The 24959-nt window shown below is 48.1% G+C and overlaps 1 protein-coding gene across 2 annotated transcripts in view; it reads right to left on the bottom strand.

Moving 5' to 3' along the window:
* Positions 1–24959, bottom strand: part of WWC3 (WWC family member 3) — a 117402-nt gene that overhangs the window by 45606 nt on the left and 46837 nt on the right. Inside the window, exons 3-6 of one of the 2 annotated variants that reach the window (XM_045874341.3) lie at positions 24461–24664; positions 14841–14917; positions 13466–13545; positions 1438–1567 (exon numbers count right to left, since the gene is read on the bottom strand). In XM_045874341.3, the coding sequence (XP_045730297.1) occupies positions 1438–1567; positions 13466–13545; positions 14841–14917; positions 24461–24664 (491 nt within the window). Of the gene's footprint in view, positions 1–1437; positions 1568–13465; positions 13546–14840; positions 14918–24435; positions 24665–24959 lie in introns of those variants that run through there. The other variant, XM_064573721.1, reaches the window with a different exon arrangement.

The raw sequence follows: 24959 nt of genomic DNA, 5'->3' as shown, positions 1-24959 counted from the left end.
TCTATCCTTACATTCTGCAGAATCTAGACACATGCCTGCCACGCACTCAGTGTGTTGAGCAAAAAATGAAAGCCATAACAGAAACATCTGAATGCACCCCAGGACCAAGCAGAAAGACCAGTGCGCATCCATCTGCAAAAACTCAAGCTTTTTCTAAGTACAAGAAAATCTACAGAAGTTCAAGGGACAAAAAAATAAAGCAGTATAAAGCTCCAACGATCCCAGCCATATAACTAAAATCTATCCACGCAGACTACTTTGCAGCCATATCAAGGAATGAAGCAGCTCATTGTGCACAGATCCAGAAAAGGGGACGGGGTGTTACTGTCCCGCGAGGAAGCCGGGGCAGAAGAGTGGCAGGCACAGCCCTAGCTTTCTGTGGGGACAGCTGAACATGTGCTCACCACCCTCTCCTGTGTCTGCAAAAATGCTGGCAGGGTATACAAGAAGCTAATAAAAGTAGTTACAGGGCAGGGTGCCTGGGTGGCTCAGTTGGTTAAGCGACTGCCTTCAGCTCAGGTCATGATCCTGGAGTCCCGGGATCGAGTCCCGCATCGGGCTCCCTGCTCGGCGGGGAGTCTGCTTCTCCCTCTGGCCCTCCCCCCTCTCATGTGCTCTCTCTCACTCTCTCTCTCAAATAAATAAATCAAATCTTTAAAAAAAAAAAAAAAAGGTAGTTACAGGGCAGTACAGAATGGGGTGGTAACAAGACTTCTCATCATAGACTTTTTAAGTTGTTTTGATTATTGAACAAACTGTATCACCCATCGTTACGGCTTACACTGTGGCCTCCCCAATGATATGTTCAAGTCCTAAGAATCGGTGAATGTGAGCTTCTTTGGAAAGAGAGTCCTTGCAGATGGAATCAAGTTAAGGTGAGGTCATACTGAATTAGAGTGGGTTCGAATCCAGTGGTTGGCATCCTTATAAGAGAAAATGTAGACACAGAGACCCAGGGAGAACACCATACGATGACATGGCAGAGATTAGAGTGGGGCATCTACGAGCCAAAGAATGCCAAGGATCGGCAGCAGCTCCCAGAAGCTGGAAGAGGCGAGGAAGGGTCCACCCCTAGCGCCATCAGAGACAGCGTGGCCCTGTCAGCACCTTGACTCTGAACTCCTGGCCTCCAGACTCTGAGAGAATCGATTTCAGTTGTTCTCTACCCGCTTGTGGTACTTTGTCATGGCAGCCCTAGGAAACTAACACCCATACTTTCAAATATTTTAATACACATATGCAGAAATACACACACACATAAAGAACATATATACACGTATGGCATGGACATATGTTTTAAAATATATATGAACTGTATACATAACAAATATATATTATATACTGTAAACACATATTTTCCTAAAATGTTAACCGACAGATGGACACGCAGGCAGGCAAACGAACGGACACGGGATGCGAAGAGTACCAGGCCCCTACCTGCATCAGGTCCCGCCTCTCCTTCTCTCCTGTGCAAATGGCTTTCTTGATGGTCCGGAGCTCACTCATTATCGCCTGGGCCTCATCCAGTTTGTAGTTGGTGTGAGCACTTGACATCTTACGATCAATCCTGGTTAAAAAAGAAAAATCAGAGTCATTCCATGCGAGAGCCTAACAATACACTGAACAACAATGAAAAACTCAGAAGCTTTACAGAAAGGCGGGAAACAGTTAAACACATTGCTTCGGCAAAGAAAAATAAAGATCCCACAAAACCTTCCTGGCTTGTGAGTATATACGCAGAGATGAGACGTGACCGGTGGACGACTTCCTTTGCTCCAGGAACATCCAATGCAGGTGAGGACTTGCGAATCAGGATTCCCACGACCTCTATTAATGATTAGGCAACCAAGAGTGGCTTAAGTAATTTCCTGAGATTTTAAACTCCTCTCTGAGAGGAGGATCATGTCTTATTCGTTTATCCCCTGCATCTGGGTTAGTGGTCAAAAATGTCTATTAAATAAACATATGAATGACGTGTGTGCACGAACATATGGGAAACAGCGAGAAGTTGTGAACAATGCAATAATGATGCCTCATATAAAACTCCTCTATCTTTCTTTTATCTCATTCCAGCTCTAATTTCTCTCTCTCTCTCCCCCTACCATGCACCTCTTCAATTCTTTCCTCCAATCCAAACATCCATTCATCCTTCCTTCCATCCATCCAAACTTCCTCCCTCCCTCCGTCTCTCCTTCCGGCCAGTCCGCCCCTGTGCACACAAGGCCTGGTGTGGGCGGTGGAAGCGGAGTGCTGACCAAACCAAGGCTTGCCTCCGGCCCTCACAGAGCAGGCGGCCTCCTACAGCACACCCTTTGTCTCACCTCCCCTACCTAGGTCGTGAGCGTTGGAAGCCCTCAGGGCTAAGGAGGTTGGAATACTTTGGTCCAGAAATGGCATGAACTCCTTCTCTGGAAAGCCATTAGCAGGCCTTTCACGTTCCAGCTCCGCCATTACACGGGTCCTGGGGCTAAACTGTGACCAGGGAATCGGGATCCTTAGCGGCCAGCCCAAACTCCCAATTTTCCACTCACAAAAGCATCCTGGCAGGTTGGTGAGTGCCAGTGACACTCCAGCATTACAGCGGGACCCTGGGCAAGTCACTTCAACTCTTTACACCTCAGTTTAATGATTCCCCCATTTAATGAGAAACTGTCAGGAGAAGGCTTACTTGGGAGGGCGTCTGGCATGTAATGTTTGCAGTGACTGGTCTGATTGTCAGGACAATGCTGAATCTGCGTACTCATGGGAGACAAAGTCAAGAATTCACCAACTCTGGTACTCTAACCCCAGACCTTGGAATAAGAGAAGGACAAATAAAACACGCAGGAACCCATTCCTACCCTCTGGAATCAGGCCTCAGGGCTCAAGAGCATCGCTGTGACTGCATTGGCTACAAATGATACATTTATGAAAACTGGTGGTGAGTCCTCTCCCGTGGAGTGGATGCAGGCGCATCATGGGTCCCCACACATTTCAGGGCGACCCCCCTACATCCCAACATGGCCGGGCCACGTGTTTTCCCTTTTCAGCTGTTTTACAGAGAACCAAGAGTCTCTAACGGAAGGCAGAAATAGAAGGTCATCCATCTCGTAGCACATCAGCCAAAGAAGTGGCCCAACTTTTCTTGCAGAGAAAATGGAGACTCATTTACATAATAATGTCTCCCTGTATTCATCTTCTGATAAAAGGCTCTCCAATACATCTCATTTAATGTCACAACCAACAACCCACAAAGGCTGATGAAGTCGGTAGAAAAGGGTTTCATCGTTCTCAGACAAAAAACCCGGGGTCAGAGAAATCGGATTTCTCTCGAACAGTCAATGACCAGCCCCTCTGCTAACCAGGTCTACTGTTCTGACAAGTACAGCAAATAGATCATCATCTGACACTGACACCCATATGGAGAAATGAAACTCCACTACATGGAACAAAACTTTTTCAATTGCTTGAAAATCAAAGCTAATCAAACAGCCACAGAAGCAAAGACACACACAGCCAGTGTTCAGGCGGTGATGCGAGCCGCTACGCACGTCAGCCCCAGCTTTATACTTGGGTGTTGTGACTTCCTTGTGGCTTTTAGTAGCAATAAAGCTTAAGTGTGGCCACCAGTAAACCCAGGGATTGAGTCAGCAGCCTGTCAAGGCACCAGGTTCTATGATTAGGCCCCAAATCCCCTCAAGGAGGGGGATCAGCAGCCCCGTAATTCATCCCACCAGCGGACACTGCAGAGCCCCTCGGAGAACGACAGTTCAACGTCAAGGCCACGGACCTGCACTCTGAGCTCTACCCAAGTGGCTCTGAGACCTCGAAGAGAAAGCAGATTGGCCTAGAACAGCTGTTTCCACTCTGTTCCAAGGGTGTCCTGGTGTGGGGAGCAGGAGCAGCTAAAGGGAGAGCCTGTCTGGGCTTGGGGACCCTCACCCCTGCTTCAGCAAGCACCTCCTCTTTGCTCTGTCTCAGACAGGAGATGTCTGAGATGCACAGATGTCCTTTGCAGGAAAGGAAAGGGAAAAAGATTCCACTGTTAAAAAAGTGTGAAAGCTACTAGGGAACGTGATCTTGAAGTCCTAGTATTTCAGAGAGAATACTGTTATTTATTTATTTTTTTAAAAAGATTTTATTTATTTATTTGACAGAGAGAGACACAGCGACAGAGGGAACACAAGCAGGGGGAGTGGGAGAGGGAGAAGCAGGCTTCCCGCCGAGCAGGAAGCCCGATGTGGGGCTCGATCCCAGGACCCTGGGATCATGACCTGAGCCGAAGGCAGACGCTTAACGACTGAGCCACCCAGGCACCCCAAGAATACTGTTATTTAAAAATAGTTATATATATTATATAAGTATATATTATATGTTATGCTACCAATATTGTATATTATTATATTATGTAAGAATACATAATCATACAAAAGGATTATTATGTATTATGCAAATATAACCTTATATAGACATTTTATATAGTATATATTATTTGATTATATAATTATATAGTATAAAGAGTATATTAAAATAGTTCGATGTATCAAGCACCTACTAGGTGCCAGGGTCTGGCTGCATGCTTTGCATTTGTCACCTCCCGGAATCCTCTCAACAGCTTAATGGGATAAGCATAACCTTCTGAGATTTTATAATGAAACACCTGAGCCTCAGAGAGATGAACTAAGTGGCCCAAGATGACGAGCTCAGATCTGGCAGAGCTGCCAGGGTTCAAACCCACCTCCCCCAATTCTCAAGTCTGCACTGGCTCACCAAGCGCAGAGAAGCCCCTTGATACTGCAGGCGCTCTCGGCGGCCAAGGTCGGGCCCGTATGCTTTTATAAGGACAAGCAATGTTTCACAGAATCCACACCACTTCCAATTTTCAACTATGATCCATCCTCATCTAATAAAAACTTCTAAGAGTAGGAAACCTCTTCCTTTACATCTGCAAAATTCATTTCTTTGGGAGTGTTCTCCCTTTGCTCAAATTCCCTCTAGAACTTTGGTCAAATTCAGAGGATGTGGTCAGTGATTCGGTATTTTCTAAAATACCAATATATTCCATTTCATAAAGAAAATAATAACATCTGTGACTGCCAAAAGAACAGTCTTTTCTCTTTTTAATTTTAATTAAGAGCCCAAGTGAGTACTTACACATCTGAAATAAAATGGTAGAAAAGCAATAACTGCTCGATGCAAGGTGGTACTAATAAAAACATATGTTATGGGGCGCCTGGGTGGCTCAGTTGGTTAAGCGACTGCCTTCGGCTCAGGTCATGATCCTGGAGTCCCGGGATCGAGTCCCGCATCGGGCTCCCTGCTCGGCGGGGAGTCTGCTTCTCCCTCTGACCCTCCCCCCTCTCATGTACTCTCTCTCATTCTCGCTCTCTCAAATAAATAAATAAATCTCTAAAAAAAAAAAACAAAAACACATATGTTATTATGCAGTGTGCTATGATCTGAATGTTTATGCTCCCCCCTCCACTGGTTACATGCTGGGATCCTAACTCCCAGTGTGATGGTGTTCGGTGGTGGGGCCTCTGGGAGGTAATCAGGTCGTGAGGGAGAAGCCCCTGTGAATGGGATCAGTGCTCCTATAAAAGAGACCCCACAGGGTTCCCTGCCCCTCCCATCATGTGAGGACACATAAAGAAGGTGGCTATTTAGGAACTGGGAAGCTGGCTCTCAGCAGACACAGAACCCGACCATGCTGGCACCTTGATCTTGCACTACCAGCCTCCAGAAGTGTAAGAAATAAATTTCTATTGTTTATAAGCCACCCAGTCTGTGGTATTTGGTTATAGCAGCCCGAGTGGATGAAGGCACAGTGTAAAAAAAAAAAATCCAGTACACGGACCAGAGTCTTGGCTTTTCACTCCTCAACATCTTGCGACAGCTTCGGGGAGATTAGGTGACTTGCTCGAAGTCAGAGAGCCAGGGTGGGTGGGGCTCACGGCGAGGCCCCTCACACCGGCACTCATCATCTTCCTCACTGGGTTAGCAATACACTCAAAGTCAAGGCCTCCAAACTCACACTGCCTCAAACCCAAAGGCCACCCACAAGGCCCGTCAAATGTCCCAAAGTAAACTGGTGCTCTTTGTAGCCTGCTTTGGAAAGAATGGTTAGAGGAGCGGAGAAGGTGCAGCTTCAGATGATGATAGGAGTGCAGCTGAGAAGGCAGCTTGGAGCTGTTAATCAACCCCGACCTCCTGCTGCCCTACAGTCTCTGTATTTGTTGTTCAAGTTAAGATGTCAAGGGAACTGTACTGGCAAAAGTTAAACCAAATGGCTTCTTTATTTTATTTTTTTAACATTTATCCATTTATTTGAGAGAGAGAGCGCACGTTGAGAGAGCACGCGTGCAAGTGTGGGGGAGGGGGGAGCAGAGGGAGAGGGAGAGAAGCAGACCCCCCACTGAGTGTGGAGCCCGACGACATGGGGTTCGATCCCATGACCCTGAGATGGTGACCTGAGCCGAAATCAAGAATCAGACACTTAACCGGCTGAGCCACCCGGGCGCCCCAAACCAAATGGCTTCGTAAACCCACAGCGTGAAGGAAAGGGCTGCCAGGCCTCTAGAGATATTCCATGCTAATACCACACCTTACAACCGAAAAGAATGAGAAGTTTTGTTACACCTCTACCTTTCACATCCCCAGCTCTGGCAGGCGGCCTTGAATGCACCCCAGACAGCTTCCGGCAGCTTTCTATCAACAGCGGGTCCGGTGCGGGGCAGCAGGCCTGTCCCACAAGCAGGACCGATGCTCGTTTGGTTTCCGCCCCCACCGTACGCCGTACAGTTAGCACGGGCCGCACCTGACGTGCTAGGTTCACGGGATACGGTCGGTCTAAGCCTGTTCCCACTGTGAGCCATCCCACTCTCTTCTGAGGACAGGAAATCCCCTCGGACAGAAGCCGCTCATCTCAGTCTCTCATAGTGCAGCATTCTAGTCGAGAATGCTCGGGAGAGGGTAGCCGCTCTTGCTGTAGGAGACACACGGGTTTTGCTTTATTCGTACCACCCGAAAAGGGAAGAGGTTCAGCAAGCAGCTACGAGGCTCGAAGCACAAAGGCTGACCTCAGGGCAAAGAGAGTGCTGCATGGAAACTGGATACCGAACATCTAGCGAACGCCGCTTTCTGGGATCTGAAGAGCAGCATGTTACAAGGAACAGGATTTCTTAAAACACAAAGGAGCACAATATGTAGAAGAGAAAAAGTGCTGGAGGGCAGTTAGTAAGAAGACGACAGGGCCGATTGACGGAGGCCCCCCCCCCCCCCCCCGTGGTACGGGGCAGCCCAGGCCCTCCCCCAGAGGACGCCAGTGTCCAACAGTGACATGGACCACACAGCGGCTCCCGGCAGCCGCGAGCCGCAACCCCAGCCACTCGGCACAGCACCTGGGGCAGCGTCCCCGCGTGCCACTCGGCCCTGCCCTCTGCCTGCAACTGTCTGTGTCCTGAGGACCGCGCAGGGAACAAAGCGAAGTCCTTCTTCTCGGGCGGCGGTATGCTAGTCAAGGAGACAGAGTACATCACTAGGACAGGCAGCCGTCAGTGCTTTAAGGAAAAGGGATCCAGTGTCCAGGACAGAGTGTGACGGAAAGGGGTCCTTTTTAGAGCCGTTGCTTAAGTGAGGATCTTGGTGAGACACCATTTGTGCAGAAAACTACAGCAGGGAGGGAACAGGTGTGTGGAATTTGGGAGAAAGACTGTCCCAGGCACAGGAAGCTACACGTTCCAGTGGGGAGAGCCACAGGGTGGCCGGGGCGGGGGGGTGACACCGGGGGAAACGAGGTCAGGACAGGGTATTGGGGACTGTATCTAAGTGAGAGAGAAAGCCCCGGGGAGCCATAAGCACAGGAGCCACCGTAAGAGTCCCCACGACTACAGCAGGAGAATGGTGAGCCGTAACAGCGACGATGGCAGAAGCCGCGGGAAGGGAACGGGGCCAGGCACCAGCGGTTGCTAAGAAGGTGGGCAGGATGGTGCCCCCCTCCCGGAGTGCTTTGGGCCATCACACCAGCACGCGGGGACCGTACAGGTGTCCTGGTGGAAAGAGGCTTCAGTGGCACGTAAGCGTGGGAAACTCGGGGTGAAGCAACGTTAAATGAGCTTTCTGGCTGCGGGACAACTCGAAATCTAACACGAGGTACATTCCGTATCTCCAGGAGATCTAGAATAACTAGAGAGGGAAATCTCCCACACCTACTGGCACACTCAGCACATTCTTGGACATCACCCATTTGGGAAACTGCGCACATCCTGCTCCTGAGTCCTCCGCCTTTGCCCCTGGATGTTGCTAACAAGTTACATTAAGATCATTTTTCCAAACAACCTTCAGAAACTTGAGGGCAGCGCAGCCCAGCAGCATTCTCACTGCAAAAGATCAATTTTTCTAAAGACTTTCGTACTCAAAAACGCTGCTCCTGTTTTCCAAAGACTTTTATAAAGGGCCTCAAGAGAAACCCAAGTTACAACTACACTGAGATAACGATCTCTCACCTATGAGACTGGCAAAAACGCAAAAGCGTGACAACACATTCTGTCGGCACAGCCGTGGCAAGAGAAACTCCTCTGTTAGTGGTAGGAAGGCAACAGGGCACAACCCCTAGAGAGGGGGCTTTGGCAACATCTCCTAAATACAACCGATGCATTTACCCTTTGACCCAGCAGACCCACTTTTGGGAACTTATCCTGAGCTCTTTCATTTGTACGCGTGCACAGCATCGGGTGTAAAGCTGATGGGCCACGTTATGAATGGATGGATGAGGCTGACCACGCCAGGGCCCACTGAAGCTCTCCACGTCACAGCAGGAGACAACCGGAGTCTGCAGCTCCCGATGGAAGTACCACCACCGCCGGCTACGAGAGAGACTTCGCCCCCAAAAAAGAATAGAAAAAGAACTTGGGCTCAAATCAGATCAAGCCTCTCGAACTAACTGCACTAGTCTGCGTAAGTAGCGGGGGACAGAGGAACATGGGAAATGTGCGGCGAAGCGGCAAAACCCAGTATCAGGGAAATTCTATGGGACGAGCAAATTGGTTTCTTCAACAAGTAAGTTGTCAGAAAGGAGAAAAAAAAGGACAGGGGAGTGGAAATTCAGAGACACACCAACCAAACATACTTTGCAGGCCTCATCCAAAGCTGGACCCAAACACACCAGAGAAAAGGGAAAACTTGCTGGAGAAGGGATGATGTTAAAAGATGACTACTAAGTGGGGCACAGGCGTTATAGCTATGTTTTCAAAAGGGATCCCTAACTTTAGAAGAGCTATTTGTGGATTCAAAATGATTCTGGGATTTGCCTCAATAAGGCATTAAGGGTTTGGGGGAGGCGACAGGCTGACAGACAAAACACGACTGGCCCCCGTGTGGCTGGCTGGTGAGGTGGGGTGAAGGGTACAGCAGGGCTCCATGCTACCGTTCTTTCTACTTTTGTGTATGTTTGACATTTTCCATCATTAAAAGTTTATATCTATTACACATACACACACACACACACACACACCTAATTCTATCATTAACCCAGAAACTGTGTTCATGGCCAGCTCCCATTTATAAAAATTAACAACATACATAGACCTTTAAAAAAAAAAACAAAAAACAAAAGGTTCTTTTTCCTTCACTTGGACCCAAGCATAATGATGGATTTCCTTGCTAGCCAGGAAAGTTCACCAAGATAAACAAGTAAGAGTTTAAAATGTTATAAGCGGCTAAACTCCTGGCAAGGTGCTCTGGAAAAGAATATCCTGGATATTCTGGGAAGCAAGAACAGCAGAAAATTTTCTGGAGGAAAATCTAGGGTCTCTGCCTTAAATCAACATTGGTAATAATATCCAAGAAGCCCTTTTCCATACCACGGCTCAGGTATTACCTGTGCTTAGAGTTAGGATTTTACAGTAGGGGTAGGGTGATCACATTATCAATGCTCACAAAGTTTTCAAAGTTTCTCAATAAAATTACCAAGCTGGCATGATTTGATGGAAGCATAAGAGGCAGTCTTCAATACCAGAAAAATAATGAGGCTGTTTTCGTCTCCTACATAGCCTGTGTAATTCAGGGGAAGGTTACGAGATTATTTTTTACTTGCCAAGAATTTTAAGCATGGCATGTGTGCCCCTGTTTTGTCTCCTTCCTGGGAGGACAGAGTGAGCACATACAGTTAAACAGCCGGTTAAACACTGCCTCTCGGGGCAGCTCTCGCTGGAAAGCTTCAGTGAGTCCCCCAGGACCAAGGCTGGGTCCAGAACCTTCTCCCATGCCACTCCTCGACCTCCCCCAGGGAGGGCGGGCATCCCCACAGGCTCTGGGAGGGAGGGAGAACGGTCCCCTGGGCAGGGACACGCTTACCCCTGCAGGGGTCCAGTCAAAGCTCTCCCTGCACTGGCTGCCTCCCATCCCATAAACCTGGACAAACCAAGGCCGCCTCTGCCTCTTCTTGAAATTTGTTCCACTACGAACGATAAACTGACTTCCTAGAGGCGCCGAGGGCAAGGGGTTTCCTCGGCCCCCTGAGCCCCAGCACCTTTGCTTTTCTAGCCCCCAGCCTTCAGTCGCCAGGGCAGGAGACCCTCTGTGTTCAGAGAAGGAAACGGCCACGGCCAGAGTGGCGGAGGCCAGAGGGATGGGCCCCGGGCCCAGCAATCTTGCTCCCGAAGCCAGAGCAGGCGGGGAAAGGTGCTGGGCCGGGCTCCCCTCTGAGGCTCGGGGGTCCTGTGTGGCTTCAGAGTGTTCCTGAACCGCCCCAAACCTCCATCACCTTCCCCAGAGCTTCTACAAGGGAGAAGGGACCCACCTGAAATGTGCAGCCCACACGATGCCTAGCATTCAGTTACGTCATATGATCTGGAGACCCTGGGAAGTGTCCGCTCTCCCTGGTAATGAGAGAAAGCTACTGCGTGGCCAAAGGAAAGGATGGCGTCAATCTCCGATTCAAGCAGACAGCCCTAGTAACTTTAGAAGACCTCCCAAATGAAATGATCTGCTTCTGCTTACTTTGTATCTGGCCCTTTAGCAGAAGTGACACGGGGAAGTGTGGCCCCAGCACACACGGACGCAGCCTAGCAGGCATCTGAGCATCTGGAGGTGGGCTGGCCATGGGGGTAAAATTACAGGACATGTACCAGTGTGCTGGGAAGCACCGGGGCAGACGGACAAGATGAGCAATAAAACCGGTAACCGATATTGAAAAAGAAGATTGCTTTGCCTAAGGGAAACTTTTTAAAGAAGCTGTGCTGACCAGGACTAATTAAAGGAACCCCCGTCATGGACTGAAATCACGGGAGAAAGTGCGCGGGCACACACACACCGCTGGATAATGGTAGAGAAGCAAAAAGCTGACGGTAGGGTTAAAAGACCCCAGGTCACACTAAGTATGTGGACGGGATTACCAAAATCCACCGTGTGGCGGGACCTGCAGAGGGCACGGTTAGGTCTCAGGGCCAGAGAGAGCCAAGTCCAAGTGCCCCTCGGCAGGACCCAGCTCCCCTTTCTATTGTGACTCCCTTGGTGCCTGTAAGTCCTTAATAGATAAGCCCTGAAATAAAAATGGGCAAACAAATCATCAACCAAAACAATCCTGGATGATTAAGAAAGTGAATCTCAACCTAGTATTAAACAACAGGGTTTGACATGCCCGGTAATTACCCTTTATATGAGGCTGAGATAATTATGCTTGTCAAACGCTGACATTCTTGTATCACTTCCCTATAAAGAGCAATGGGGCACACTGTGTTGCATGTGCACACAGGATTCAAGAGGGTGGCATGCTGCCCACCCTTCCCGAGAAGAGTAACCACACGGACCCCGGCCACTTGCTGAAGGCTGACTACAGCAAGCTCTGGTGCTGCCCTCCGGACTATTTGGCCCAATGATCGCTGCTCTGGACTGAAGGGGCCTGGCCCCCCACAGTTCACAAGGTGAGCCCTACCTCCTAATGTGATGGTATATGGAGATGGGGCCTTTTCGGGGGGGGGGGCAATGAGAGTTAGATGAGGTCATGAGAGTGGGGTCCCCATGACAGGCCGAGTGTCTTTAAAAGGAAGAGACACCGGAGACCAGAGCTCCCCACCAGCAGTACGTAAAGACAGGGCCAGGAGGCAGGAAGCAGGCCCTCGCCAGATACCAAATTTGCCAGTGCCCTGATTTTGGACTTCTAGCCTCCAGAACCGTGAGAAGTCAATGTCCGCTGTTTAAGCCCCCCGGTCTCTGGGATTTTGTCATAGCAGCCCTAGCGAAAACCGTCCCATCCCCACTGACTGATGAGAAGAGTAGACACAGAAGGTTTCATGAAGCACATGCTCAAGTTCAGCAAGTGAAGACAGGCTCTGAATCCAGAGAGAATGGACTCTCAACCGATCGAAAAGCATATGATACCCTTTCTCATCCAAGTACTAACCAGGCCCGACCCTGCTTAGCTTCCGAGATCAGACGAGATCGGACGTGTTCAGGGTGGTATGTCTCGAGAAAATCAATTCTTGGCCGCCTGGGTGGATCAGCTGGTTAAGCAACTGCCTTCGGCTCAGGTCATGATCCCGGAGTCCTGGGATCGAGTCCCGCATCAGGCTCCCTGCTCGGCAGAGAGTCTGCTTCTCCCTCTGACCCCACCCCCTCTTGTGCTCTCTCTCTCAAATAAATAAAATAAAATCTTAAAAAAAAAAAGAAAGAAAATCAATTCTTTCAGAAGAGTAAGATCACCATTTATAAAATAACTTTTGCTCACTGAATTTGCTGACTTAATGTAGCTCACAAAAAAGAAATTCAACCCCAAACTCTTAGTAGGGATAAAGTTCTAACTGTAAAGATGCCAATAGGAAGAAGACTTATAGACCAGACTGTCCAATAGGATGTTCTGTGACGATGGGAATGTCCAAGTATCTGTGCTATCCAAGTTGAGAACCACTGGGGGCTCATGTGCCCTCCAGGAAACATCTGACATCTAGAGAGAGTTGTGGCTGTCACAAGTGAGAGGGGGTCAGAGCTAAACATCCTGTGATGCACGAAGAGTCATCTGGTCCAAAATGTCAATCGTGCCAAGGTAGAGAAAATCTACACTAGCCACAGTGACAACCGAGCATTTCAGATGTGGCTATGTAACTGGGGTTCTAAAGTTTTAATTTTATTTCATTTCAATTACTTTAATTCATTTTAAATTTGAGTTTTAGAACAAACAATTTTGAGGCTAAAACGAACAAGACTGGAGTTCAAATTTAAACAGCCACGTGCGTCTTGGACGGTGCAGCTACAGAGAACATGAATAAGTAGAAAATAAAGGTCTTGTTTCCCACGTAGCTCCACTTAAAGGAACCAAGTATCTTCAAGGAAAAGAAAGATTCTGAGGCTTAGGATTGGGGGGAAAGGAGCATAAAGAAAGCATAAAAGGGAACGCCCACGCAGCTGGAGGACACATGCGCAGACACCACACAGGTGAGCCCAAGAGGAAATCGCAGGAAAAGCGCCCCTTCCGGGATCACGGGCAACTCACTCTTGCAGGGTCTCCACCCCCTTCTCCTTGTACTGCAGTTCTTGCTTCATCTGGGTCAGCTCTCGTTTTAATCTGGAAAGCTAAAGACAAATTACGTTGTTGTTGTTTTTTTTTTCCCAAAAAAAAGCTGTGGTGAAAATGACTTCTACAGTTGTTAGCACTGTCATCTAAGTTCCTGATCGGCTCACGACCCACTGGATCATCTATCCTCTCCACGAATTTCCATCCTCGGGCATACACAGCAGCCATCCTGGAAGGAGTGTCTCCTTAGATACAAGAATCCCGGATCACTGACACGTTCCTGCCTCTGTGGAACCGGCAACTGCTTTCTTTCTCAAGGTAGTGATTTACACATTCCAATCAGCAAACTACGCCATACTCGTTTCATCTTCCCTCTGCTTACTACTTAGATCCCACACGTGAAGTGCTGTTGCTGAAAGCATGCTGTGCCACTAGGGAAAGTCAATCCCCTGAGTGCTTACTTCAACAGACTGAGCACCCACTGCAGGCCTGTGTCAAGACTCAGGGGCTGGGCCTGGCGGCTCGCGTGTCTCGTCAACGCCGCAGGTGTTTTTCTCAGGTGCGCTAGATCCTGAGAACCCCTGCACTGAGACACACCAGAAGAGGCGGCTTCGTTTCCAAGATGTCCCCCTTCCCACACAACCAAGATAAGGGACTGAGGGATGAAACGGGGTGGCACATAACGGATTCCGGTGTCACTGGGAAGGAGCATCAGAACCGTCTGGTCAAATGCCACTGCAGGAAGGATTTCCCTAGGAATACAGCAACCGGGGAAGACCGGCAGATGCCAAAGCTGCCGAGGGTTAAGGCTGCCATCCCACTAATAAAGGGAAGCAGTCCTTTGAGATCAGGGCCTAATGTCACCAAATCTTTCCAAACTGGGCAGGAGGAGTCTAGCTCTCTGAAAAACACAGAGGGATACAGGCGATTTTTTGTTAGATGGGCTGTGTTTTCAAAAAGAAACTTTCCCGGGTGCCTGGGTGGCTCAGTTGGTTAAGCAACTGCCTTTGGCTCAGGTCATGATCCTGGAGTCTCAGGATCGAGTCCCGCATCGGGCTCCCTGCTCGGCAGGGAGTCTGCTTCTCCCTCTGACCCTCCCCCCTCTCATGCTCTCTCTCTCATTCTCGCTCTCAAATAAATAATAGAAAATCTTAAAAAAAAAAAAAAACTTTCCCCCTCCTCTTAGAAGAAAGTGAAGAGTAAAACCAAATGTAATGATAATCCACAAAATTGAAAATCTTAACCAAAATATGAGTGTTAGACACACTGACCACCATTAAGTGAACCATGATAAGCAATAGTACATAAAAATACATATGGGGCTTCTAGTTGTGAAAGCACTCATTTTACTCACCCTATCCCGACGACTTGCTATTTCTGCTTTAATTTGGTATGGGTCGTACTTTGTATTTGCTGAATATCCAGAGAAGGCTAAACAGAAGGAAAATATTTTATTTTATAATGGATCCTTTAAAATAAGTAAATACACATAGACAGGAACTTCTAAAATCGATAATTAATTCTAAGTCTCCGATTGACAAGTTGGCACTGGCTCCTAAGGAATTCACATCTCACATCCTCAAATCTTGATGTTTGATTTCTTCGTGAGGCCTTTCTACGTGATTCCACACGAGAAAATAGATGGCTGTCGGTAAACCGAAACTCGACTGCAAAATTACTGGGGTTAAAAACCACAGATACACTCGGCGGGGTTGGGGGGGGGGAAGCTGCACGGCGTGTTGTGCTGCGTGTTTAGCTAGAACACCCCACACAGCTAAGTGCTTCCTTCCACAGCGCAGCACGCGGGGCCCCAACTCCCGAAGAGCCACGGCGCGGTGAGTACGAACAGCCGGTACGTGGGGGTGAACGCGACGCGGAGGGCTGCCGAGCTGTGTGCCGAGCACAGCCAGCCAGACGGCACGAGCCCTGCCAGCGATCCGGCAGCTCGAGCCCGTAGCGGCTGCTTGCCATCGCTACCGCCCTGCTCGCCTCCCTGCACTGCTTTTTCGTGACGCTTCTGTCTCCTCTCTCTTAGGCTGCGCAGGCCGTCCGCTTGTGTGCGGCACTGACGCAGTCTAGCCCTGCCCTAGCTGGTGGGGCGTTCCCCTGTCTTCATCTGCGGCCACCCCACGCTGGTGTGACCGGCCTCCGGGTCACTGACAGTAACTTCACGTGCTCAGAAGACCCATCTGCAGTGCCAGCATCTTTCCTTGACTCCTTTGATCTGGCTACTGAAGGGTGACTGTCATTCAGGTAACTAGGTGCCAACGGCTAGAAACTAGCTCAAAATCCTTTCCTGCCTTTGTAACAGAAAGGATGGCTCAGAGTCATCAAGTGGCTTACACAGCAAGATTGTTTAATAGCCTCAACTAGAACTACATCCGAAGTGAATTTGAGCAGTTCGGATAGCTCTTTAAAAACCAGTTCTATAGGGCGCCTGGGTGGCTCAGTCGTTAAGCGTCTGCCTTCAACTCAGGTCATGATCCCAGGGTCCTGGGATCGAGTCCCGCATCGGGCTCCCTGCTCCGCGGGAAGCCTGCTTCTCCCTCTCCCACTCCCCCTGCTTGTGTTCCTGCTCTCTCTATCTCTCTCTCTGTCAAATAAATAAATAAAATCTTAAAAAAAAAAAAACAAAAAACAAAACCAGTTCTATAAAGAACTTATTACTGAAGTCCCTATCAGTCAGAATTTCAAACCATTAGAATCTACTAGAAATAAATATCTGGAGGAGCTAAGCATTTGCCAACTTTATCTCAAATGTTCTTATATTTAGAATCGTAATCTCTCGAAGACATGGAGTAAGATATTTTTAAAATAGAATTCTTTCTCAGATGAAGACTATTTCCAAACCCTACAACGTCCATCTTGACAGACTCTTTGGCTTCATTTAAGATCAGTACTGAAAGCCACACCTGATACAAAGCCCTTAAGAGTCAGAAATCATTTCTGTAAAATCTCCACATTAAACTCCTGGGACTTAAAGCTTTCCCAGACCCGAGCCGAGGGGACTTCCACTTGGACCCAGGTAAGAAGCCAATGAGCCCAGGGCTCGCAGACTCCTCACTTCCCTGTGTGTCACCCTGCATTTGAGAAAGACAATGCCCACAGTTATCACCTGGGATTGTTCCCATATGGGATAGAAAGGAACCCTGTTACCCAAGTCCAGGGAAGTTAACTGCAATGTGAAACAGCAGTAACCACGGTCTGAAATCGTCGCCACAAAACTCCTACGCAATTTCATAGGGAAAATTAGCAGAGAGACTTGAGATAACAGGATACAGTTTGACAAACACACAGCAACCTGTCCCCCAGTTCTCCTTCCTAACTCACGGGACCCTGAGCTTGTTGGGGATGCACCTCTCCCCTGGGAGACTCGGCGTGTGCCCAGTCCTGGAGGGGGAGGGAGCCTGATAAGCCACGGCCTCACTGAGCGCCGAATCCAGCCCACTGCCGGAGGATTCAGTTAATGGGACAAGAGATGTCCTTTGTTCGGGTCCATGGGAGTTAGCCTTTTGTGTTACTTACAGCTGAAACCATCCTAAATGACAGAATAGGTTTTACCTATGTAGGTAGCATTCAAGGTTAGCTTTGCTACGGTCTCTAAAATTGTAAAATTCAAGGACTGGGAGGAGGGAAAAGGCAACTCAAGTACCTAAAACAGCGAGTGCATTTATCTTCAAATACTAAGGAGAGTTGTGAACACTGGCATAACTTTTAATAATATAATTGAACTTATAAAGACAAACTCTTAGTTCCTTACCTCTGCCAGTAAGTCCAACGTAACCCATCTCTGGAGTCCAAGGAATACCTCAGGACTCCAGGCTCCATTTTTCACGGCACACGCTCCACAACGTTTAAAAAAAAGAATTATCTTTCTCTGTTAAGACATGTCTCCAATCTCAAGGTTTATGATAAATATCAGACTCTCACCTCTAAAGCTTTCTTCTCTCTTGAAGACTTGAGTGGGCACTACTATTAAACAGCTTAAGGAGTCCACTCAGGCATATGGTAGTACTTTGGGGGATGTAAGAACAAGGTTACGGTCCACCTGGACCACAGCAACGTAAACTATTAGACCTTGCTATTAGAAGGTGCCTTTCACATTTATTTCATCTATTCTCATAAAATCTGTGTGAGAGTGGGGCGCCTGAGTGGCTCAGTTGGTTGGGCATCCGACTCTTGATTTTGCTCGGTCGTGATCTCGGGGTTGTGGGATTGAGCCCCCGAGCACGGAGCCTGCTTGGGATTCTGCCTCTCTCGCCCTCTGACTGTCCCACCCCACCCCTGCCTGCGCTTGCTCACTCTCTGTCTCTCTAAAGTAAAATAAATCTCTTTTAACAAAATCTTTGTGAGAGACGATGATTACATTTACCCACTTGACAGAGACTAAGTTTGTAGTGACTCGATCTGCATCAGTCAAAAAGGGACTTCTCTCTGACACTTGCGCTCCTGTGGGCCAGCTGCCCACGATTCTTCAATCAGATCAGCTCTCCCAGCGGGAGAAGGCATGGCCCTCCAGCACTTAGATGCTGCAGACCCCAGTACTGACGTTGGATTTCGATTTTATGGCATACTGAAAAGGGAAAACACGTATGCTGCGGTGTCTGTCTGTCTCTGCCTCCCTGTTTCCCTGCTCCACACAGGCCTCCTCTGTGCTGTGAGAACCTGAGATCACCTGAGGGGACGACACGCTTCTCGGAAGACCGCTCCTTAGGACCAACTGTGCACCTCCAGGCGTCAGCACTGTAGGGAGGTGCTCAAGGAAGCCAAGAGAACTCTGGCAGAAAGGACGGCAAGCCCTGACAGTTCCCATGCTGACAGGTACTAATTTACCAGAGCAGCGACAAAGGCACGCATGTAAATAACCCAGGCCAACAGAGGACATGACATTTGTTTTTTTAAAGGCACCATAAGCAAAGGAAGAAAAAAATCGAACAAGCCCACTCAGAGGTGACCTAGAGAAATAACACAGGATGCCACCAAATTCAAACCAAGCATTCTCTCAGAAATGTTCTCTAGGGCGGACTAGGGGATTATCTCTCAATAGACACGGATGCTCTGCAATCACCTTCAAGATTGAGTCTTACCAACTAATAACCTGTGAAAAACGCTGCGTGATCCATTTTTCTCCCGCCAGCTCCAACATGCTTGCATGAAGGAAAACAAAAGGTTGAACGGATGGACTGTGGCCATCATCCCAACCTAGACAGTAGAGGAGAAACCCTCTTCAGGATAACCAGTGGAAGACAGTCTTTGTGGGATGGGCTTAAAGCCTCAGAAAGAATGTTGGCAAAACTGCTAACTGATAAGGTCAAGCTTCACCACCACCTAACCCAGGAATTCAGGGTGGGTCAGCGCTTTCTCACGGGAGATTAGGCCAACTCTCCCAACCACCCAAAGATACTTTTGGTGCAGACTTCCGGTAGTTCCTAGGAGCTAGGATAACAAAGTCATATGCCTGCTGCTGGAAGGGACCATCACAAGTCAATCTAGACTACTGGATTCCCAACTCTGGGAATCACCTGGGATGCTTTACAAACAAATGTCTGGCCCCCAAAACCAATCAGATCAAAATCTCTGGGCGTGGGGCCCAGGCAGCAGCTTTTAAAAGCCCCTCAGGAGATTATACCCTGTAGCCAGGGTTCGGAGCTATTGGTGTAGACCAGGGGTTGGGAAACTTCTTCCGCAAAAGGCTGGATAGTAAATACTTTTGGTGTTGTGGGCCATATGGTCTCTGTCTCAACTCCTCAACTCTGCTGTTGTAGCTACTACAGACAATAGGTAAGTGAGTCGATGTGGACGTGTTCCAATAACACTTTATTTATAAACAGCCAGAGTGGACAAGAGTCCGCCCAAAGGCCACACATAATTTGCTGACCTGTGGATTAGACTATAATTTACCCTGCAAATGGTCCTATACTTCGACCGAATGCATCCGGAAGCTAAAGTTTCTCAGGAAGACCGAACGATTAGCTCCAGAATAAAAGCTTCCGACATAACCAACGTATTCAGTGGGAAAGGCAAAGAGAAGAACACACTACAATGAAGAAAGCAGGGCATCTTCTTCTAGATGAGGAATCAATTCATTCTTCACCCAGAGAGAATTAGCGCTCACTGTATGAAATAAATGCATGCAACTGGAGACAAATTTTAAAGTAAATTTAAAAAAAGAAAAAGACCTCCCTCTTTCCACCGCTAGATATGAGCAATGTTAACAAGTTAATGAAGCAAAGTGTACAAAACAGTGACTTAATGCAAAGCAAATACAAATGTAACCACCCAAGTCAAGAAACACAAAGGTCTCCAACTGTCAGGTAGTACTTTCACTTTTCAATTTTTGTAGTGATCCTGAAGGCTGCAAGAAATTCTTTCACTACAACAATTTTAATAAAACTCCTCTGCCAGCAACACAACACAACACGTGAAGAAAGTAGGAGAAAACTACAACACGGAGCTGCAGAGAAGTAGCAGCTGAGCAGCTCCTGCCCTGCGCTCTACGGAGCATAAAATAGGCCTGGGTACCGAGCAGCCCCCAGAAATAAAGCAGAGTAGGGTTCTTAGTCTCACGGGGACATGTACGCTCAAATCCAGCCAGCATCTGAATCTGTTTTGCTCAGGGACACAAAAAGGTCAAGGCTTGGATATTCTTAAGATACCAGATGGCCCAATATTGACACAAAATCTCTTCTCTCCAGTGAATGGAGTTTTATTCTGGTGATTTCCAGAACTCAGGGAGAAATCTGTGAAGGGTGTGGCAGAAATGCACCTCCCTTACTCCCACCCTCCTTCGTACCCTTCTGCTCCAATATTAAAAATGGCTGTTTTAGTTAATTCCTCTGTTCACCATCATTGCCTTATTTTCCCCACCATCCGCCATTAGGGATAAATCGTGTCCCCAACATTTAGTATTTACCAACAGCAGGTGCTAAGTAAGTATCTGTTGGAAACTAAATGAATAGTTTGGCAACCCTACCATGGGCCACAAGAAAGCCAAGAAGCAGATGGTGCTCTGCCTTCCATTTGCCCCTTTTAGTGTTGCAAAATTGCCAGATGACTTGTCCATTTATAATCGGTCTTTATTTCCAGATAACTTGAACAATGAGAGGGCAAGGTGTTTCAAAAAGCACGATTAGCTCTTTTGCGCTGCCTCTCCCATGTCTAGGAAACAGTACAAGGCACTGAAGGCCACGTACACAAACAGATCTCGGTTCAAGTCCAAGCTCTACCATCTACTGGCTATGTAAACTTGAAGAAGTAACTTAGCCTTCCCAGGATCGTTTCCCATGTGTACAACAAAGACAGCGTCATGCACCTCAGAATGTTGCAATCCCAACAATGCAGAGATAATAACACTAGCCCACTGAATACTGGCTCTTTTCCCTTCAAGTCATTGCCGATGAAGGAAGTAATGAGAAGTAAGTCCAGATGTTATTCTGTTCCCAGTACGAGAGCACGGAGACGCCTCCCTGCTTTAGACAACTAGCCCTGACAGCAATCTGGGCTGTGTGAGACCGGCGTGGCCAGAGAGAATTCCTTTGAGTCATCTAAAAGAGTTTTCCTCATCGTAATTGGTAGTTCAGGTTAAATGGCAAGCTGGAAAGAACTTCGTTAGAACCCCAGAGACAGCAGCAACCTGGTAAAGCACTTAGATTAAGTCCTAGATTCCATTCTGAGTCTTTTCCCAGATGAGCCGAGAGGCCCTGGCAAAATCCACTGGCATCTCCAGCCCTTCATGAAAACAGGCAGGCCCAATGTGGCCCCCGAGGCCACTTCCACAAGTGGATGCAGAGACCGCGTCTACATAGACACTTCTAGCAGGTCGGGATTCTGATGAGCGTGCCAGAATCTCAAGTCAACACTACAGAGTCATCTGCTTCCTCTACTAAAGGTTTCCTCATGCACCACTCAGGACAGCATCTTGAGTATTGTTTTTTTACTGGGCAGTCATTAAATTCTACGGAGCACAGGAAGGAATATAACTGAGTGCAATTCCCTACTTGCCCAAATGTCAAGGGAGAGAAAAGCCCATGGAAATACAAACACTGATGCTGAGGGATGTCCCAGCATTAAAGGACTACAAGTTCTCCGCGCTCTTCATCTGCGTGCTCAGCTTTGCCCTGGGACTCCTCCTCTCTTGCTTCCCCCAGGGCTGGGTGTGGAATCCAACGGGGTGCTCGATGTCGTCCTAACCCTGCATCCGCAAGGGCTCAGGTCCCCAGCCCCCACCTTCACTGCAGCCAAAGTCCTGGAGGCATGGGTAGTAGGCAATCTTCCCTTGAGGCAATTTGTCTTTTTCAATCACTGGCAAGAAACTTCCTGCCAAATTTTTCTGATATGTCTTTCTCCCATTCCATTCTTATTAGAAGAACTGACTGGAGAGCCTTTGGAGACTTAACCAAACCCAACTAGGGGACAGATAAGGTCCCTAAAGGCTACTGGGAAGAAACATTCTATTAGGTTGAATCATATGAGACTGCCAATACTCAGCCCTTTTTAAGCTACAAAAACAACAACTTCATATGGTTCAACCTAGCTTCTGTCAAGTCACTTTTCTAACAGGCTTCACATCGCTAACTGTACGCTCTCAGAAACAGTTATAAGCCTCCGCAGCAGCCAGGTGTGACCTCGGAAGTACCAAGGCCATGGGCTTCTAACGCTATGAGGCCACTGAGGGAGACCATATGCTGGGCCATAAGTCATCTCAGTAGAATCCCAAAGACTGAAATCTTACATGGGTAGTTCCTGACCACAATGGAATTCAATTAGAAATCAACAACATGACATCTTTAACAAGTGTCAATAACTGACTTTTAAAGAACCCCGGGTCAAAAAAGAAACTACAAAGGACATGAGAAACCATTCTGAAATGACTGAAAAAATACCAACATTTGTGGCATGTAGTTAAAGTTGCACTTCATGAAGAATTCATACCTTTAGAGGTCATGTGAGAAAGTAAGAAAGCTCTCAAATCAATGATCTAAGTTTCTACTTTAGGAAGCTAGGAAAGGAAGAACAGAGTAAAGCCAAACTAAGAAGCAGGAAGAAAATAATAAAGAAGAGAAATCAATAAAATAGAAATGGACAAGAAACGGGAAAAGAAAAAAAACCAAAAAACCCAAAAGCCAGTTTATTGTAAAGATAAATACAATCAATAAAAGTTTAGCTACGCGGATTTGAAAAAAAAAAAAGACACAAATTATTAGTATCAGGAATGAAAGGACACCACTTCGGAGTGTCTAGATATTAAGAAAATGGTAAGGGAATTCTACAAACAGCTTTATAAACTTGACAACTTAGGTCAGCAGTTGGCAAATTCCCTGCAGGCCGAATCAAGCTTGTTACCTGTGTTCACACTTTGCTCAGAGCAAGCCACACACATTGGTTTATGTATTGTCCCTAGCTGCTTTTGCACTATAAAGACAGGTTGAGTAGTTGCAACGGAGACCATATGGCCCACAAAGCCTAAAGTATTTACTATCTAACCCTTGATAAAAATTTATAGTTACAAACATTCCCACAATGAACTCAGGTCCAGATGGCTTTTCTGGTGAATTCTATCACGTTCCATCAAATACCAATCCCACACAAACTCTTTCTGAGAAGAGAAGAGGAAGGAACGCTTCCCATTTCATTCTGTGAGGCCTGATACCCAAAATCAGAGGAAGACATTATAAAAAAAGAAACTCTGGAGATAACCTGCCCCTCAAAATTAGCACTGGGCTGAGCACTGCATTCTGACGGATAGTTAAAACAAAAGCCAAAAACCAAAAAAAATCTCGTAGATAACGATATTTGAAGAACAAGAGATAAGACGACCTGGAAACAACCGTTAAACCCGAGTCCTGACCTTCTCTCAGGGAGCGCGATGCAGACCTGTCTTCAATTCCTGTTACAGAGCGGACACCCCACCCCTCTCCTCCCCACAGCTTGTGAGGCCTATTCACCTTCCACAGCAGTTGCAGTAAGAAAGACCTCTGGCCCCCTGGCCTTAACTCCATTCTGACTTGCAACCCAGAATAAAGCTCTGACCGTGTCTTTAAAGCTCAAGGCTGTGTCACCAGAGCCAAATGCCCGGCAACGTGGCAGTCACGACACGGGTAAGGCCCTCCACGTCTCAGCCCTTAGCAGCAGCACTTCCACACGTTCTTCCCAAGTTCACTGGCACCCATAACACTCCCAGCCCTGGGCACCTGTGATGGGCTGTTCGGTCTGGCAACTCTTGTTGGGAGGGGACAGGCTCCAGCGATGACTGACCGTGTCCGTAACAACATGCTTTGGGTTCTGAGACTGGACCGGGTTCCTTGAACACCTGAGCATCTGCTGAGTACTAATGAAATGGGGGCCCACGTCCAGCAGCCTCGAAAACTAAGGGGGATTCCCTCTGAGAACATCAGTGTGCGTCCGTCTCACTGAGGGTGGGGGAAGAGCATCCCCCCGACCCCCTGGGCTACACTGAGTTCCTCCACCTTCAGCGGACTGCCCCACAAAGGACTCTACAAAGAAACAGGTGCTCGACACGGGCGACGGCTCCCGAATCTCTCCAGGCAGGAGGCAGGATCACCGAAACCGCTGTGTGACCTTCCCAAGGTGATCTATTCACGGCAGAGATCTCTGGGGGAAGCCCCTTTCCGCACTGACAAACACGACACGTGAGGTGGTTTCATGTCGCTACCGGAAACTCGCCTATTTTCTCCCTTCCCCACCCGGACGGAAGGTCTTGGGGGCAGGGACCTCTGCGTTCCTGGGCTCCGCCGTATCCCGGGCCCGGGCACAAGGCAGGCACTTGAGAAACTGTCGCTAAGCAGTGGCTGCAGGCTATGCCTGACTCCAGAGCACAACACTGACTCCCTAACAGGATGCGCTGAGGAACTCTAGGAAGCGGGCTTGCCCGAGTCAAGTTCGGGGTCTGCGGGTAACCTAGTGCAGAGGGGGCTTCTCAAGTCACGCACGTGAGCCCCAGAGGCGGTGACTCACAGCCGGTGTAGGAGCGGGTGTCGTCCTCACACATTCTGTGCAGCTGCTGGTACTCCTCCTGAGCCAGCTCGAACCGCTGCTGCTTAATCTGGTAGATTTCTTTCTTGGCATTGAGAGCCTCCTGGGCTACGATCAAATACTCCTTCAGCATCCGTTCCTGCTCTCGCCGCCACTGTTCTCTGGGATCCTCAATCTGGGTAAGCTCTGAAATGGAAAGGGTGAGAACGTAAGTGACTTAAGAGTAAAATCTTGGGCACCTGGGTGGCTCAGTTGGTTAAGCGACTGCCTTCGGCTCAGGTCATGATCCCGGAGTCCTCGGATCGAGTCCCGCATCGGGCTCCTGGCTCGTCGGAGAGCCTGCTTCTCCCTCTGACCCCATCCCCTCTCATGCTGTTTCTCTCTCTCTCTCTCTCTCAAATAAATAAATAAATAAAATCTTAAAAAAAAAAAAAGAGTAAAATCTTTAGGCTGACCAACAGTCATGCAGTCATGCAAATGG

Source organism: Mirounga angustirostris, unplaced genomic scaffold (assembly GCF_029215605.1).
Source record: "Mirounga angustirostris isolate CCGP_5_RB_7025 unplaced genomic scaffold, mMirAng1.0.hap1 SCAF_11, whole genome shotgun sequence".
NCBI lineage: Eukaryota > Metazoa > Chordata > Mammalia > Carnivora > Phocidae > Mirounga > Mirounga angustirostris.
Note: the sequence above shows the minus strand (reverse complement) of the source record. Positions and strands in the feature narration are given on the sequence as shown.